This window comes from Salmo salar, chromosome ssa13 (genome assembly GCF_905237065.1).
Source record: "Salmo salar chromosome ssa13, Ssal_v3.1, whole genome shotgun sequence".
NCBI classification, from domain to species: Eukaryota; Metazoa; Chordata; class Actinopteri; order Salmoniformes; family Salmonidae; genus Salmo; species Salmo salar.
The window spans coordinates 44,711,039-44,728,909 of record NC_059454.1 but is presented as its reverse complement, the minus strand read 5'-3'; the positions used below and the strand labels follow the sequence as shown (position 1 = coordinate 44,728,909).

General features: G+C 42.3%; 1 protein-coding gene across 2 annotated transcripts in view; it reads left to right on the top strand.

The window, feature by feature from the left end:
- LOC106566979 (copine-9-like) overlaps positions 1-17,509 on the top strand; it is a 120,705-nt gene extending 103,196 nt beyond the window's left edge. For both annotated transcript variants that reach the window (XM_014135691.2, XM_014135690.2), the window contains 5 exons: positions 9,885-10,012; positions 13,546-13,648; positions 13,783-13,840; positions 14,798-14,871; positions 15,223-17,509. In XM_014135691.2, the coding sequence (XP_013991166.1) occupies positions 9,885-10,012; positions 13,546-13,648; positions 13,783-13,840; positions 14,798-14,871; positions 15,223-15,405 (546 nt within the window). In that variant the 3' untranslated portion in view covers positions 15,406-17,509. The remainder of the gene's footprint in view (positions 1-9,884; positions 10,013-13,545; positions 13,649-13,782; positions 13,841-14,797; positions 14,872-15,222) is intronic.
- The last annotated feature ends 362 nt before the right edge of the window (positions 17,510-17,871 follow it).

Genomic DNA, 17,871 nt, shown 5'->3' with positions numbered 1-17,871 from the left:
AGTTGGTGCGATTATTTGCAAATGGAAGAAACACAAAAGAACTGTCAATATCCCTCGGCCCGGGGATCCATGCAAGATCTCACCTCGTGGAGTTGCAATGAGCATGAGAATGGTGAGGAATCAGCCCAGAACTACACGGGAGGATCTTGTCAATGATCTCAAGGCAGCTGTGACCATAGTCACCAAGAAAACAATTGGTAACACACTACGCCGTGAAGGACTGAAATCCTGCAGCCCCCGCAAGGTCCCCTGCTCAAGAATACATATACATGCCCGTCTGAAGTTTGCCAATGAACATCTGAATGATTCAGAGGACAACTGGTGAAAGTGTTGTGGTCAGATGAGACCAAAATGAAGCTATTTGGCATCAACTCAACTCGCCGTGTTTGGAGGAGGAGGAATGCTGCCTATGACCCCAAGAACACCATTTCCACCGTCAAACATGGAGGTGAAAACATTATGCTTTGGGGGTGTTTTTCTGCTAAGGGGACAGGACAACTTCACCGCATCATTTGACGGGGCCATGTACTGTCAAATCTTGGGTGAGAACCTCCTTCCCTCAGCCAGGGCATTGAAAATGGGTTGTGGATGGGTATTCCAGCATGACAATGACCCAAAACACACGGCCAAGGCAACAAAGGAGTGGCTCAAGAAGAAGCACGTTAAGGTCCTGGAGTGGCCTAGCCAGTCTCCAGACCTTAATCCCATAGAAAATCTGTGGAGGGAGCTGAAGGTTCGAGTTGCCAAACGTCAGCCTCGAAACCTTAATGACTTGGAGAAGATCTGCAAAGAGGAGTGGGACAAAATCCCTCCTGAGATGTGTGCAAACTTGGTGGCCAACTACAAGAAACGTCTGACCTCTGTGATTGCCAACAAGGGTTTTGCCACCAAGTACTAAGTCATGTTTTGCAGAGGGGTCAAATACTTATTTCCCTCATTAAAATGCAAATCAATTTATAACATTTTAGACATGCGTTTTTCTGGATTTTTTTGTTGTTATTCTGTCTCTCACTGTTCATATAAACTTACCATTAAAATTATAGACTGATCATTTCTTTGTAAGTGGGCAAACGTACAAAATCAGCAGGGGATCAAATACTTTTTTCCCCCACTGTATTTCTCTTTATCTGTAGGCCTGTACAACAATTCAGATTTTAGCTGTGAATGTGTAGCCTACAAGATGAAATTCATTAATAATACAATAAACCCTTCATAAAAAATCCCACTATCAGTGACAACAGTGTCAGATCAAAGGATGCGATTGTGACAGTCTCATGATACTGAAAGGACACTGACTGTAATACGCAGCGCATTCCACTCAGACATAATAAGCCAGTAGGTCCCAATCATAAGAATACACAAACACAACCATTAGGCTAAGCAATTCCCAATAGAACTGTACAACTGTTACTTCCCATTGCAAACATATTTTTCACATTCCGCACACAAAGTAACCGGTGATCTAAAGTTTGAATGAAACTGTGTTTCACACAGATAAGTTATTTTCAAAGAGATAGCTACGACAGCAAGCGAGCTGCAATAAAAACACAGTTCCACTCACTAGATGATGATCATTTTAAACTGACACTACATGACCAAATGTATGTGGACACCTACTGATCGAACATCTCATTCCAAAATCATGGGCGTTAATATGCAACACCGATCTCAACAAACCATTTCTGTATGGACCTAACTTTCTGCAAGGGGGCATTGTCATGCTGAAACAGGAAAGGCCTTCCCCAAACTGTTGCCACAAATTTGGAAGGACAGAATTGTCTAGAATGTCATTGTATGCTGTAGTGTAACGATTTCCCTTCACTGGAACGAAGGGGCCTAGCCCGAACCATGAAAAACATCCCTATTGGCAGTATACATTCGGGCAGGTAGCGTTCTCCTGGCATTTGCCAAACCCAGATTCGTCTGTCGGACTGCCAGATGGTGAAGCGTGATTCATCACTCCTAAGAATGTGTTTCCACTGCTCCTGAGTCAAATAGCGGCGAGCTTTACACCACTCCAGCCGACGCTTGGAGGCTTGTGTGCATCTGATCGGCCATGGAAATTTCATGAAGCTCCCTATGAACAGCTCTTGTGCTGATGTTGCTTCCAGAGGCAGTTTGGAACTCGGTAGTGAGTGTTGCAACCAAGGACAGACGATTTTTACGCGATATGCATTTCAGCACTCAACAGTCCCATTCTGTGAGCTTGTGTGGCCTACCACTTCGCAGCTGAGCCGTTGTTGCTCCTAGACGTTTCCAATTCACAATAACAGCACTTACAGTTGGCCGGTACAGCTCTAGCAGGGCAGAAATTTAACGAACTGACTTGTTGGGAAGGCAGCATCCTATAACGATGCCATGTTGAAAGTCACTGAGCTCTTCAGTAAGGCCATTCTACTGACAATGTTTGTCTATGGGGATTGCATGGCTGTGTGCTCAATTTTGTCAGCAATGGGTGTGGCTAAAATAGCAAATCCACTAATTTGAAGGGGTGCCCACATACTTTTCAATATATAGTGTAACTTTTTCTTGAAAAGGACGAAGCTATTCCAGAGTTAAAGTTATCCATCACTGTGACGGAGTTCCCTCATATGGATTCTGGAGATGCTAATAGATACTATACTACAGACCCCTCAGACTTAACACTAGACCTCGAAGCCAGTATTAGGGTGTTTTTTCATTCTTTCCCTCTAATTAGGGACTGATGTAGACCTGGGACACCAGATGGGTGCATTTAATTCTCAGGTAGAACAGAAAACCAGCATGCTATGGACCTCGTAGGGTAAGAGTTGAATACCCCTGCTATAGACTATGCATAGGCTATATGCATGGTCCAATATGTAAAAATAATTGTTTACCAATATGTTATTGAGCTCATTTGTGGAGCTGGAAATTATATTTTAGATTATTTTCATTCAAATTATCCTTTTCCCTAAAAGCATGATGGTCATTACTTTTTTAATGAAAGGGGAGGTTAACTTTGCCCCGCAGACAATTGATCTGAGATTGACTTAAATTTCAGTCAAGGTATTTATTTTTGTTTCAATCCCTGTAACAATTTAGCAATAACCTCCTTTCGATGACTCCTGCTGCAGCCGCTGCACACTAGCCTACAACAAAAGCTAGCTTGACCATGGGAAAACTTACTGCTCCCTGTTACGCAGTGACCTGTTGGCCTTTGAGAAGACGAAAGTTTCCATATGTTTTTGTAAAAAATGTCAAAGTGTGATTGGTATAATTCTACTGTCCTAATACAGTTGAATGGCAGATGCTTTTCTATCTAGCTGCTGAGGGCCTGAAAGACCACCAAAGAAAATTTCTGATTGGATGTTTTTTGTCTTCAGTGTTAACCCTTTCCTTTCCAACACAAACTCTGCTATTTTTAAACTGTTGCGCAAGGATTGGTAATTTACCTGTCTTATGTCAGCTCGCTTGCTCTCAGATGGGAGGGATGGAAATATTTGAGGTGTGTCCTTAAAAACATGATCCAAAGTGCTCATTTCAGGCAGTGCTGGTAGGGATATTTAAAGCTTCAATATGTAACTTTTTGGGCGACACAACTAAATTCACATATAAAGTAAATTATAGATCTGTAATTCTCTTTGAAAGCAAGTCTAAGAAGCAGTACTCTAGGTCTGTTTTATGTGCGCTATTTCTATGCTTTCTGTTCTCATGTTTCGTTTTTGTGTCTTTTTCTTTCGGTTTTGTACACCAGTTTCAAACAGCTGAAAATACAATACTTTTGGTTTTTGAAAATATATTTCATAGGGGTTTAGATGGTTATTGAAAATATATTTCTCTCAGGGGCGCAACTTTGGTTTTGGAAGTGGGGGGGACATAATTATGTCAGATAAACACTCCAAACAGCCTACCTGACCGCTAGGAGTCATCCGCATAGTCCTAAAGCACACCATTTCCTCGTTTTGTATAACATTACAATGATAAAACTGGGGGAGATAAAAATGCAATTTCAGAATGTGGGAACATGTCCCCCCCCCCCCCCTGTCCCCAGTGAAAGTTGTGTCCCTGGATTCTCTACAACAGGAAGTTTGGATGACTGAGGTGCCCAAAGTAAACTGCCTGTTACTCAGGCCCAGAAGCTAGGATATGCATATAATTGGTAGTATTGAATAGAAAACACACACTGCCCATATGCACATGGAACAAGAGTAATGAGCTTTTGGTGCCTGTATACTTAGTATTTAGAAACATTAAAAAAAACTATTGTTTTTTTCCGATTAAAAACCAAAGACAGCCTCCCCTAGTCTTCAATTAGGCCTTTTTTTTTGTCTTACCCAATGTAATAAAGGGTTTGGCTCGTGAGACGACTTAGAAATACTAAATCATCAAAGCTTTATTAAAATATCAAGTTTGAGAGGAGCAAAACAGTGAGCTGACATTCGATTTTTATCTCTGTATTGTAGGCAGGGCTACATATTTTTAGCCTTGCAGCTCCCGTTTTGGGAAACCCCCTCCATGATGTTGGCTACATGTGTCCATGCTCATCATGAAATCGAGAGATGAGAACCTCAGTGAATACCGGTGAACCTCGTATTTATAAGTTATTTTACTGTAACAATTGCTTGTTTTCCATTTCTTATTTTCAAAACCCAAGCCCTAGGCTGGTTCAACATCAATGCATTGTAGATGTGTCGAGGCCTGACCCCTCACTGGCCCGTCACTGGCCAATCAGAACATGCTCCATGGCTAAATATGTGGTTGTGTATTTATGGTATTTTATGTTTGTTAGTTACGGGGAGAAAGCCTCCATAGCAGCCGTTTTTGTTTGCCATAGCAATCTGCAATCGAACTTACAACCTCCACTTCATTTCTGGCCTAACAATGGTGCCAATATCCTCAAAGTCACATCTTCACCGGCATTATCACTTAAATGTTCACTTAATAGGCAACCTTTAAAAAAGTTATGCTATAACTTTGTGAGCGGTTTTGAGTAGGGCCTTCAGCTTCAATGCTTGTGAAGTAGGCCTACAGATATACAGTGCATTCAGAACTTATTTGGACCCCGTGACTTTTTCCACATTTTGTTACGTTACAGCCTTATTCTAAAATTGATTAAATTGTTTTTTCCCCTCATCAATCTACACACAATACTCCATAATGACGAAGCAAAAACTGTTTTTTTTATGTTTGCTAAATGAAAAAAAAAAAAATCTAATTTATGTAAGTATTCAGACTAATCAGTACTTTGTTGAAACACCTTTGGCAGCGATTACAGCCTCCAGTCTTCTTGAGTATGACGCTACAAGCTTGGCACTCCTGTATTTGGGGAGTTTCTCACATTCTTCTCTGCAGATCCTCTCAAGCTCTGTCAGGTTGGATGGGGAGTGTCAAAAAGCTATTTTCAGGTCTCTCCAGAGATATTCGATCGGATTCAAATCCAGGCTCTGACTGGGCCACTCAAGGACATTCAGAGACTTGTCCCGAAGCCACTCCTGTGTTGTCTTGGCTGTGTGCTTAGGGCCATTGTCCTGTTGGAAGATAAACCTTCGGCCCAGTCTGAGGTCCTGAGCGCTCTGGAGCAGGTTTTCATCAAGGATCTCTCTGTGCTCCGTTCCTCTTTCCCTCGATCCTGACTAGTCTCCCAGTCCCTGCCGCTGAAAAACATCCCCACAACATGATGCTGCCACCACCATGCTTCAATGTAGGGATGGTGCCAGGTTTCCTCCAGACGTGACACTTGGCATTCAGGCAAACTCCAAGCGGGCTGTCATGTGCCTTTTGCTGAGGAGTGGCTTCCGTCTGGCCACTCTACAATAAAGGCCTGATTGATGGAGTGCTGCAGAGATGGTTGTCCAACTGGAAGGTTCTCCCATCTCTACAGAGGAACTCTGGAGCTCTGTCAGAGTGATCATCAGGTTCTTGGTTACCTCCCTGGCCAAGGCCCTTCTCCCCCAATTGCTCAGTTTGGCCAGGCAGCCAGCTCTAGGAAGAGTCTTGGTGGTTCCAAACTTCTTCCATTTAAGAATGATACCCTTCCCCAGATCTGTGCCTCGACACAATCCTGTCTCAGAGCGCTACAGACAATTCCTCCCACCTCATGGTGTCACGTCCTGACCCTAGTAAGATGTAATTTTCTATAGTAGAGTAGGTCAGGGTGTGACAGGGGGTGTTTTGTGTTTTTCTATGTTTTCTATTTCAATGTTTGTGTTATAGGTTTTCTATTTCTATGTTGTTTTTTTGGGGGTTGATCTCCAATTGGAGGCAGCTGGTCCTCGTTGCCTCTGATTGGAGATCATATTTAAGTAGGGGTTTTTCTTCCTGGGTTTTTGTGGGTAGTTGTTTTCTGTTTTGTTTGTCAAGTGTATTTGACGGAACTGTTGGCTGTCGTTTTGTTGGTTAAGTGTTTCATTAAATAAGAAGTATGAGCACTCTACGCGCCGCGCCTTGGTCCCCTTTATTCGACCCGCGTTACACAGGGCTTTGTTTTTGCTCTGACATGCACTGTCAGCTGTGGGACCTTATATAGACAGGTCTGTGTCTTTCCAAATCATGTCCAATCAATTTAATTTCAAGTTGTAGAAACATCTCAAGGATGATCAATGGAAACAGGATGCACCTGAGCTCAATTTCGAGTCTCATAGCAAATGATCTGAATACTTTTTTTAAAATAAATTTGAAAAAGATTATAAAAACCTGGTTTTCGCTTTGTCATCATGGGGTATTGTGTGTAGATTGATGAGGAAAAAATATACACTACTGTGCAAAAGTTTGGGGTCACTTAGAAATGTCCTTGTTTACCATTAAAAAATACATGACATGAGTTGCAAAATGAATAGGAAATATAGTCAAGACATTGACAAGGTCATAAATAATAAAAATAAAAAAATTGAAATAACAATTGTGTCCTTCAAACTTTGCTTTTGTCAAAGAATCCTCAATTTGCAGCAATTACAGCCTTGCAGACCTTTGGCATTCTAGTTGTCAATTTGTTGAGGTAATCTGAAGAGATTTCACCCCATGCTTCCTGAAGCACCTCCCACAGGTTGGATTGCTTGATGTGCACTTCTTACGTACCATACGGTCAAGCTGCTCCCACAACAGCTCAATAGGGTTGAGATCCGGTGACTGTGCTGGCCACTCCATTATAGACAGAATACCAGCTGACTGCTTCTTCCCCAAATAGTTATTGCATAGTTTGTAGCTGTGCTTTGGGTCATTGTCCTGTTGTAGAAGAAAATTGTCTCCAATTAAGCACGGTCCACAGTGTATGGCATTGTGTTGCAAAATGGAGTGATAGCCTTCCTTCTTCAAGATCCCTTTTACCCTGTACAAATCTCCCACTTTACCACCACCAAAACACCCCCAGGCTATCACATTGCCTCCACCATGCTTGACAAGCACTCCTCTAGCATCTTTTCATTTTTTCTGCATCTCACGAATGTTCTTCTTTGTGATCCGAACACCTCAAACTAAGATTCGTCTGCCCATATCACTTTTTTCCGATCTTCCTCTGTCCAGTGTCTGTGTTCTTTTGTCCATCTTAATCTTCCCTTTATATTGGCCAGTCTGAGGTATGGCTTTTTCTTTGCAGCTCTGTCTAGAAGGCCAGCTTCCCGGAGTCACCTCTTCACTGTTGACGTTGAGACTGGTGTTTTGCGGGTACTATTTAATGAAGCTGCCAGTTGAGGACTTGTGAGGCGTCTGTTTCTCAAACTAGAGACTCTAATGTACTTGTCCTCTCGCTCAGTTGTGCATCGGGGCCTCCCACTCCTCTTTTTATTCTGGTTAGAGCCATTTTGCGCTGTTCTGTGAAGGGAGTAGTACACAGCGTTGTACCAGATCTTCAGTTTCTTGGCAATTTCTCGTATTTTCTCATTTCTCAGGACAAGAATAGACTGATGACTTTCAGAAGAAAGTTCTTTGTTTCTGGCCATTTTGAGTCTGTAATCGAACCCACAAATGCAGATGCTCCAGATACTCAACTAGTCTAAAGAAGGCCAGTTTTATTGCTTCTTTAATTTGGACAACAGTTTTCAGCTATGCTAAAATAATTGCTAAAGGGTTTTCTAATGATCAATTATAATTCATTATTAAAATTATAAACTTGGATTAGCTAACACAATGTGCCATTGGAACACAGGAGTGATGGTTGCTGATAATGGGCCTCTGTACGCCTATGTAGATATTCCATAAAAAATGGTCAGTTTCCAGCTACGATAGTCATTTACAACATTAACAATGACTACATTGTATTTCTGATCAATTTGATGTTATTTTAAATGGACAAAAAATGTGCTTTTCTTTCAATAACAAAAAATATTTCTAATTGACCCCAAACTTTGGAACAGTAGTGTATATTTAATAAATTTTTTAATAAGGCTGTAACTTAACAAAATGTGTAAAAAGTCAAGTGGTCTGAATACTTTCCCGAATGCATTGTATTAGAGCAGGATATTGTGTAATGCTGCACATTACTGGTTGGTGTGGACAAGGCCAGTCAGCAGGGAGGCTTGTTATCGGCTATTCATGGTTAACCTTGCATTGCGGTGAACCTTCTGAGAGCTAGAGAAGCCTGGGACTCACCCAGCACTTGAATATCAAACACACAGCTGTGCAAGAAAAAAGCAATTGGAATGAAGGCAGTCTTCTTTCTCTTTGTTTGTTTGTTATTCATCAAAAGATGGGTTTCTGGAGTAAGAATGTGTGTCTTATCCTGCTTAGTGATAAGCTCTCCCAATCAGCAAGACTGCGAGAGAGAGAAAGAACGAACACCTTTCCCTCCCCCCTGCTGTGTTTCTGTAGCTGTCACAGTGATGATGCAGCCTGTTTGATTTGAGACTTTTGAATCCAACCCTCCATCACGAAGGGAGGGGGAGAGAGAAAGGGATCATCTGCTTGAGGATGTGGAGCGCTGCTTCTGGGAATCTCTCCCCCATGAGGAGGAGATGTGCTGATGATGAGAAAAGTAAACAAGCACGCAAATCAACTGGCAGACACATACAAGTAATTTTCCGTTGTTTGGCTTCATATCCTTTCCCCCCACTTAAACATTTGCCTAAAATAAATTATTTATCTCAGATCATTCAGATTCAGAAGAAAAGGACATTGTGACAATAGATGATCAATCAGAGAAAGTATGCCTTGCTTTAAAGTTGCTGTTCATCAAACCGAAAAGCTGATTTGCTTCCTGACACATTTTCCAAAAGTGAACATCTCAAGGTCACCCCTGAGGGTGTCTGCTGTCTGTCTATCTGTATGATGGCAGAGTGTTCTCTCGTCACTCCATCACATCTCAAACACCAGCAGTAGACGTGCCCACTCATTGTCTTAGTGCAGCTGTGACAGCGTTCTGTCTGCTGAGTGAGGACCAGGGTGTGGCGCAGGGGCCGAGTCTCATCACCGTGGTCACAGCTGGCCGCGCGCACTCAGAAGCCGGCTTATCTCCCAGGCATGCGGGGGGCTTCCCAGCGTCCTCACTTCCTTCTGAGGAGCCTCCCCCAATCACAGGATCCGCTCTACTGGCTGCTGTTGTCAAGCCAACAGAGCTCTCCGTCTCTCTGACCTGCAGCATTACTTCCCAAACAACTACAAAAAAACAACAAACGCATGAGCACTGTGAACACTGGGCTGGTTGGTTCTCCAGTGGCTGTTGAATATTGAAGTCCCATATTAATTATAAAAAGATCGTTATTTATTATTTACACAGTTTTGTCGTTTTATTGTTATTACGCTGCACATTTAGCTCTTACTTTTCCTGGGCTTTGTTGTAGAAGGAGTGGATGTATAAAGGTAGGTTGATTGTTTGAGGTTTTGATCACCAGTGAAACAATTTACCATAAAGTTATTGATAACTGAATGTCTTTAAGTACATTAAGGCTGACAACTGTTTCATGGTGACATGCATCTCCTCCTGTCCCATGCAGAGTGGTGACAATGAAAACCCAAACTGTGTGGGGATAGAGGGAGTGCTGGAGGCATACTTCCAGAGCCTCAGAACGGTCCAACTCTACGGACCCACCAACTTCTCTCCAGTCATCAACCAGGTGGCACGGTAAGGAGACCACAATGGACTAGACCTCTGGAAACCTCTGACACACTACATACTCATAATATGATCTCAGTAGACAATACAGGATTGGACTTGATTTGAATGCAAGGTGCAACACTACTATCTAATGGGCGGTAGGTAGCCAAGCTGGCTTTAAGTTGTAATAGTAGAATACACAGGGTGCAATTTAGAAATTGGGTAGTGCATCATCAATTCCTTTTGCCATGTTAGTCATTGCATACCTTAGAGAGCTATTTATAACTTGTTAGAAATGTCCAGATTAACTAGCCCATGTCAGCTAACCTTTTTTATTTTGTTTTTTTAGCCCTTAGATATTGTTGTATTTTTTTTTTGGCACTCAAATATCACATGAATACACATTAGACATGGAAAACTGCTAAATGTTATTTGCAACCCATGACAAAATATATAGAATTGCAGGAAATAAGCTTTAAACATGCAAAATTCTCTCCACCAACAAGAGGCGTGTGAACAGTTTGTGTCCGGAACATTGCTCGTGCCCATAGAAATAGGCGTGTTGCGCGCACCGTGGAGGGGCACGGAATTTTCCCCAATGCTGGAAAAGGGGTCTCATCTAGTACACCCCTATACTAGATTAGAACGTACACATACACACAGCCCCTTGAGATGCAAGGCTATACTATGTACTTGAAGCTGTTATCTCTGCCAGGCTCTTTCTCCCCTAGGCAGCGAAGCTCTCCCTCTGACGAGCAGAATGCTGGCGCACGTATTATTCATTCTTCTAAATATTCCCTGTACAGGCAGGCTTCATACCTTACATAGAGCACACACTCCTGTTGCATAGATAATGTGCTACATTGTCTTGGACCAGATTGGCTGGAGGAGGGTTGATACAGTATGAGTCTATTGGGGCTCATTGTAGGATCTCGCCAACAGCACCATGTGGAGAATGTGTCTTTCGGACAATTGATGTTCTTCTGTAGCTTCTGCTCTGAGTAGTATGCATGTTTCTACGTGTACTGAGAGCATTCGTCTTCTCCAGAGTGTTATTTAGACGTTTTTGGTGCTACTCAAATCATGGAGGCTGTAATTTCAGGAGAGCTCTGGCTAAGAAAAAAATTTGAAAAACGGTTTTAGCATTCAGGCTACTCACCATGTGATTGCAAAGGGAAGAGGACAGGGCAACAGGGCATTGCAAGGCCATTCTAGCAACTGTGTAAAGTGACCAGAATAATAACCAGTCCTCCCTATAAGCACAAGAAGTTGAAAATACAGTACCAGTCAAAAGTTTCGACACACCTACAGTACTCATTCAAGGGTTTTTCTACATTGTAGAATAATAGTGAAGATGTCAAAACTATGATATAACACATATGAAATCATGTAGTAACCAAAAAGTGTTAAACAAACCAAAATATATTTTATATTTCAGATTCTTCAAAGCAGCCACCCTTTGCCTTGATGACAGCTTTACACAATCTTGGCATTCTCTCAACCAGCTTCATGAGGTAGTCACCTGGAATGCATTTCAATTAACAGGTGTGCCTTGTTAATTTGTGGAATTTCTTTCATTCTTAATGCGTTTGAACCAATCAGTTGTGTTGTGACAAGGTAGGGGTGGTATACAGAAGATAGCCCTATTTGGTAAAATACCAAGTCCATATTATGGCAAGAACAGCTCAAATAAGCAAAGAGAAATGACAGTCCATCATTACTTGAAGACATGAAGGTCAGTCAATCTGGAACATTTCAAGAACTTTGAAAGTTTCTTCAAGTACAGTAGCAAAAACCATCAAGCGCTATGATGAAACTGGCTCTCATGAGGACCGCCACAGGAAAGGAAGACAGAGTTACCAGCCTCAGAAATTGCAGCCCAAATAAATGCTTCACAGTGTTCAAGTAACAGACACATCTCAACATCAACTGTTCAGAGGAGACAGGCCTTTGTGGTCGAATTTCTGCAAAGAAACCACTACTAAAGGACACCAATAATAAGAAGAGACTTGCTTGGGCCAAGAAACATGAGCAATGGACATTAGACCGGTGGATATCTGTCCTTTGGTATGATGAGTCCAAATTTGAGATTTTTGGTTTCAACCGCCTTGTTTTTGTGAGATGCAGAGTAGGTGAACAGATGATCTCCACATGTGTGGTTCCCACCATGAAGCATAGAAGAGGAGGTGTGATGGTGTGGGTTTCTTTGCTGGTGACACTGTCAGTGATTTAACCAGCATGGCTACCACAGCATTCTGCAGCGATACGCCATCCCATCTGGTTTGCGCTTAATGGGGACAATCATTTGTTTTTCAATAGGACAATGAACCAACACACCTCCAGGCTGTGTAAGGGCTATTTGACCAAGAAGGGGAGTGATGGAGTGCTGCATCAGATGACCTGGCCTCCACAATCACCCGACCTCAACCCAATTGAGATAGTTTGGGATGTGTTGTACCGCAGAGTGAAGGAAAAGCAGCAAACAAGTGCTCAGCATATGTGGGAACTCCTTGAAGACCATTGGACACGCATTGCAGGTGAAGCTGGTTGAGATAATGCCAAAGAGTGTGCAAAACTGTGGCTACTTTGAAGAATCTAAAATCTAAAATATATTATGATTTCTTGAACACTTTTTTGGCTACTACATCATTCCATATGTGTTATTTCATAGTGTTGATGTCTTCACTATTATTCTACAATGTAGAAAATAATAAAAATAAAGAAAAACCCTTGAATGAGTAGGTGTGTCCAAGCTTTTGACTGGTACTGTACATATTTTGGGTTGAAAAGATGTTGAAAAGACTTCTTTCAACCAATTTCAACCAATTTTGATCTTTGAGATGTGTACTAGTCCCTGTGTCATCCTACTACCCTTACAGCTGTTACACTGTTACCTGTCTAACATCCCGTAGGTCTTTATATGTCTCTGACACGCCTGGCTTTTAGATATATCAGAGCACAGTAAATCCCTCGGTCATGGGGGGATAGTGGTCATAACTTCCCCATAGCTCTGGTCTCAGACAGGGATCGATGCTACACTCAGCCAGGTGGAACATCTTATTTACCTTTATTAGGAATGTAATCTCAGAGCCAAAACCAGGTGGAGGACACTCCAGGGAGAACATCGCCGACTCAGACAAACAACTGTGAGACGCGTCTTGGAGCTTGTCTAAAATAATAACACATCGGGCCTGAAATGTATCGACTGTCTCTGTTGTTCATTTTATTCCTCACAGTGCCTGTGGCTCACTTGGTGAAATTGGAATGAAGGGGATTTGGAAAAAATGTAATTTTTCTCTTTTGTTTTTGTTCGCTCCTCTCGTTCTGAGATGAGAGGTGCCAACTGGGTAATGCCAGAGGTCAAAGTGTCATGGTTCACTGGATAACGGTCCTTAATTACAGTATCTCTCTAGTGAGAGGCTGTAAACATTTGCCATCACATATAAACTCACTCACTCTCAATCTCACTCAGGCACACACTCCTAACACTGCTTGTTATTGCTCTTGTGTGTGTGTGTGTATGTGTGTGTGTGCGCGCGTGCGTGCATGTGCTCCCTCAGGTCTGCACAGGATGTGACAGATGGCTCTCAGTACTTTGTGTTGTTGATGATCACAGACGGAGTTATCTCTGACATGGTGCAGACCAAGGAGGCTGTGGTCAACGTGAGTGGAGTACACAGTACAGTTCCTCCTTCAGCAGGGCCATCTTATCTGCAGACAGTGCACTGTCAGGGCTATCTGCAAACCAAGCATAGCCTACTACTGTTTGTCTGTAATTCCTCTTTCTTTCCCTACAGGCAGCTGCTCTCCCCATGTCCATCATCATCGTAGGGGTTGGACCTGCAAAGTTTGACGGTGAGTGTGGCGCCCCTGAAGGTAGAATAGAGAAGCACAGTTGCTCCTGCACAGCTGTTATTATATTTTTAAGGTGCTTTTCTCCTTTGAGTATTCCTTTAGAAAGTCAGTGTTGCAGAGTGTCAAGTATCCAGGCCCTCTTCAGATCAATGACTCCTTAAGGAGGGAGGGAGGGAGGGAGGGAGGGAGGGAGGGAGGGAGGGAGGGAGGGAGGCTAATCTCTGTTTCAGCCCAGTGAGGTGTAACTCTGGGCATCATCTGCGCTCGATTCTGCTGAATTTTCCCCTTGGTTAGGCAATCGAACGCTGTGAAGTCAGTCAGGCATTGCAGAGGTCATGAGTTCAGACCGCTTGATGGCACTTCAGGAGAGAAACTCTTCAGGAGTAGCTATGTCTGAAAATGTGTGTTGATATGTGTGCTTCAAGGCTTGTTGTCTGGTTTATTTTCCTTTTGCTGCACTCGTGTGTGTGTGTGTGTGTGTGTGTGTGTGTGTGTGTGTGTGTGTGTGTGTGTGTGTGTGTGTGTGTGTGTGTGTGTGTGTGTGTGTGTGTGTGTGTGTGTGTGTGTGTGTGTGTGTGTGTGTGTGTGTGTGTGCGCGCGCATTCGTGTGGATGTGTCTAAGAGTTTGTGCACTGTAGTGCGGCAGGATTGTGTGCAGTTATGAATACTTGTTTATGTCTGGGTTGAATTGTCCGAGTATCAGACTCAATGAGATGAGTCCTCAATGAGATTTTCTATAAGCCAGCTGAATTCTGTAAGCCTTTTAGAATGACCTTTCTTTTCAAAAGCACTTACTGCATAAATGGGTCCACAGTGCTTAGCAGTGATTAGTCCGATTTTAAATAACTGCTAGTAGCACATAACATTTTCCTTCTAGTATCTGTAGATGTTTTGACTTCAACTGTTCCCCAGAGTGCTAGTTCTGAAAAGCTTATCATATGTTGTGTTTCTGTCTAGCCATGGAGGAGCTGGATGGAGATGAGGTCAGAGTGTCCTCCAGAGGGCGCTTTGCTGAAAGAGACATTGTGCAGGTAGGCTGTGGCCAAACAACAAGTGAATATCTCAATTGCATATCATAGATTCCTCGCATCCTCTCTCCTTGCCTCCTTCTCAAAAGCCATTGGATGAAAAGGTCAGCAGTCCCTCCCCTCTGACCTTATCATCCAAGGGGGTTTGAGAAGCAGCAGAGGAATCAAGGAAATGCAACTGAGATTCTCCAAATTAAACTTGAATTTGTTGCTTTAGTCTATCTCGTGTATTTGATGCTCATGATCAGTAGTAGGACCAAGAAGTTTATTCTCCCAGACATTCAATATGTTCAGTTCCCTACTACAGTAGTGTGTCCTGTCCCTGTTGTCATCCATCCCCCAACTCCCACACAGTTTGTTCCTTTCCGGGACTACATGGACCAGTCAGGGAACCAGGTCCTGAGCATGGCCCGGCTGGCCAAAGACGTGCTGGCTGAGATCCCCGAGCAGCTTCTGGGCTTCATGAAGACCAGAGGCATCGAGCCCCGGCCTGCTCTCTCCTCATCAGAGCTGCCCAAGCTCCACATGCACATTTGATACCTATCACTGTAGTGGGACAGCACCTCTCAACACTCTAACTGGGTCTATACACATTTGTTGTGCACATACACACACACACTTGACATCTCTCTCATCTCTCCAAACCCTATGCTATCTCATTGCAAGTCGATGGCCCCTCTCCCTAACTCTACAGCACACATACAGTACATACACACATAGAATGAGTCTATGTGTACATTGTGTATTTGAACACATAGGGGTGGGTAGATATAGCACCCAATGCAATACCCACAAGCACAGTGACTTCTGAAGAGAAGGAATAAATATAACTTACTATGCCATGATGTGACACAATACAAAGTTCACATGCATATGCAGAAGGGGGAGTTACAGACTGTGAAAGTTACTGATGTAGAATATACATATCTAAGAAACTGAGAAACAAAAAGACTATTAGATTTTCACTTTCAGCTTCTGGAGTGTGTATATATATATATATACAGTATATGCAAAGCAGCTTAGCCATCAACTGAAGATAAAACACATAAACAACTTGATATATTGCTTTCAGCCCATACCTCCAAACCCACACCCACTTACATGAGGTTACTCTTTTAATACACATCAAATCTGCTTGAATTACTGTATCCTATCCACTGGAATGACAGGAATAAATGCTCTCATGTAACAAACAATATGTTTTATTTATGTTGACTTTCTACTTCATGCAGATGTTGGATCTTAATTTGATCACTCTTTTGTCACAGAAAATGTTCCTGCATATCAGGACATTCAAATGAGCCTTGTGATTCAGTTATGTTCACTGAAAACCCGCAGTTCTCTTTTTCGCCATGTGGGGGTAGTCAAATCATTCTGACAATAGCCAGCTATCAAAATCATCATCCCTCACTCACTCAAAAGCTAAAAGCACCAGACAGAATATGAATAAATGTCCTACTGCTACTGTAGGCCTATAGGTCCTTTTACCGCAACATTGAAATGTATCCATACACATCAACAACCATCATCTTATATAGCTTAATAACACAACATAGATATTGCTCTCCACTATGACACAAGTGTATCCAAAATGTGGCCGTACGTTAGGCTAGCTTACTGTAGCCTATCAAAAGTAATTTCACACACAGGCCTATAAAAACAGCTGTAAAGACAAGATGAAATTGAGAATAGTGAGGTAACCTACGGAACGGAGCGCAACGGTACTTGAAAGTGACCGACTGATTTTAAAACCAAAAAGACACAAAAAACAGCCCATGATTTTTCTTTATGTATAGTATATATATGACTCACCACCTGGATTTGGCTCCTATGTAGCAGAAGTTGAATTTCAGTTTTTTATGTTGGATAAAAATAGAGACTCGGAGCTACAAAATGGAATATCATACACGGCATTTGAGGAACAATGGGAAATTAATTCTGCTTTGAAAGTTGATAAACTTGTAAACTCACTCTTGAGAAAATGGCAATTTAGTGTTTTGTGAGAGAGCTCTTCTTTGTCTACACCCATTCAGCATCGTTCACACGCTCTTAAACTTTAGCTCCACTCATCTCCTTGAGTTCAGAGTGCACAATTGATGCTCTGGCCAATAATTTGTTAACCTCTGGATAACATGAAAACAACCAAGCCAGCTCTGATGGCAATAATTTTATTATGCTTTTTTGCAGATGTTTACTGACACCGGCCATATTCAACGGGTGTTGTACACTTTAGCTTAAGACATGTAGCTAGCTACCTAGGTAAACAATTAAGCTAGGTAAACAACATGTAAGATCACACACATCATGTCACGTCACCTAACGTCAGCTAGGGAGCCAGCCAGCTAACGCTAGCTAACAGTACACTTTAGCTTAGCATGAAACCACTTTCTGTCAGAATTAGAAATGTGTAATATCTGAAAATGTAGCTAGCTGGACTATCTTACCCGTATACATCATCATGCATGATGGACGCGTCTCCCTGTCACGGATCCATACCACAAATGCCCTTAGTTTGAAGATATAATCCGGAAATAGGTGTTTTCTCGTCTCTAGCTATCATACTCTAATTCCACTGATTTCAAAACTCGATCCTCCAGAAAGTGGAGAGCAAAAAAGCCATGTTCGACAGGATTACCAACACAGACTGACCAGCTCAAATAGACAAAGCCTTCTACATGGCAGACCAATCCGAACTCATCTCTCGGCATATCAAGCCCAGTCATTATCTCAGCCAATCATGGCTAGTGGGAAGGTTGCTGTCTTTTTATGTGGCTTATCCAACAAGGCTTGTAATTTAACCATTTTATTTGTATTTACAGATGGCATACAAGTTTGTTATTAAGGCACATGAAAGTTCACATGTTCAAGAAGGCATTTCTGCCAAAAACGCATTTTGATAAAAAAAAATGTTTTACGTTCAAACAGCTCTCCTGTGAAGTCGTGACTTGCGACATACGCCGAGTTTCCTGAATCGGGTCACATATTATCGAAAAGAGGGTTATG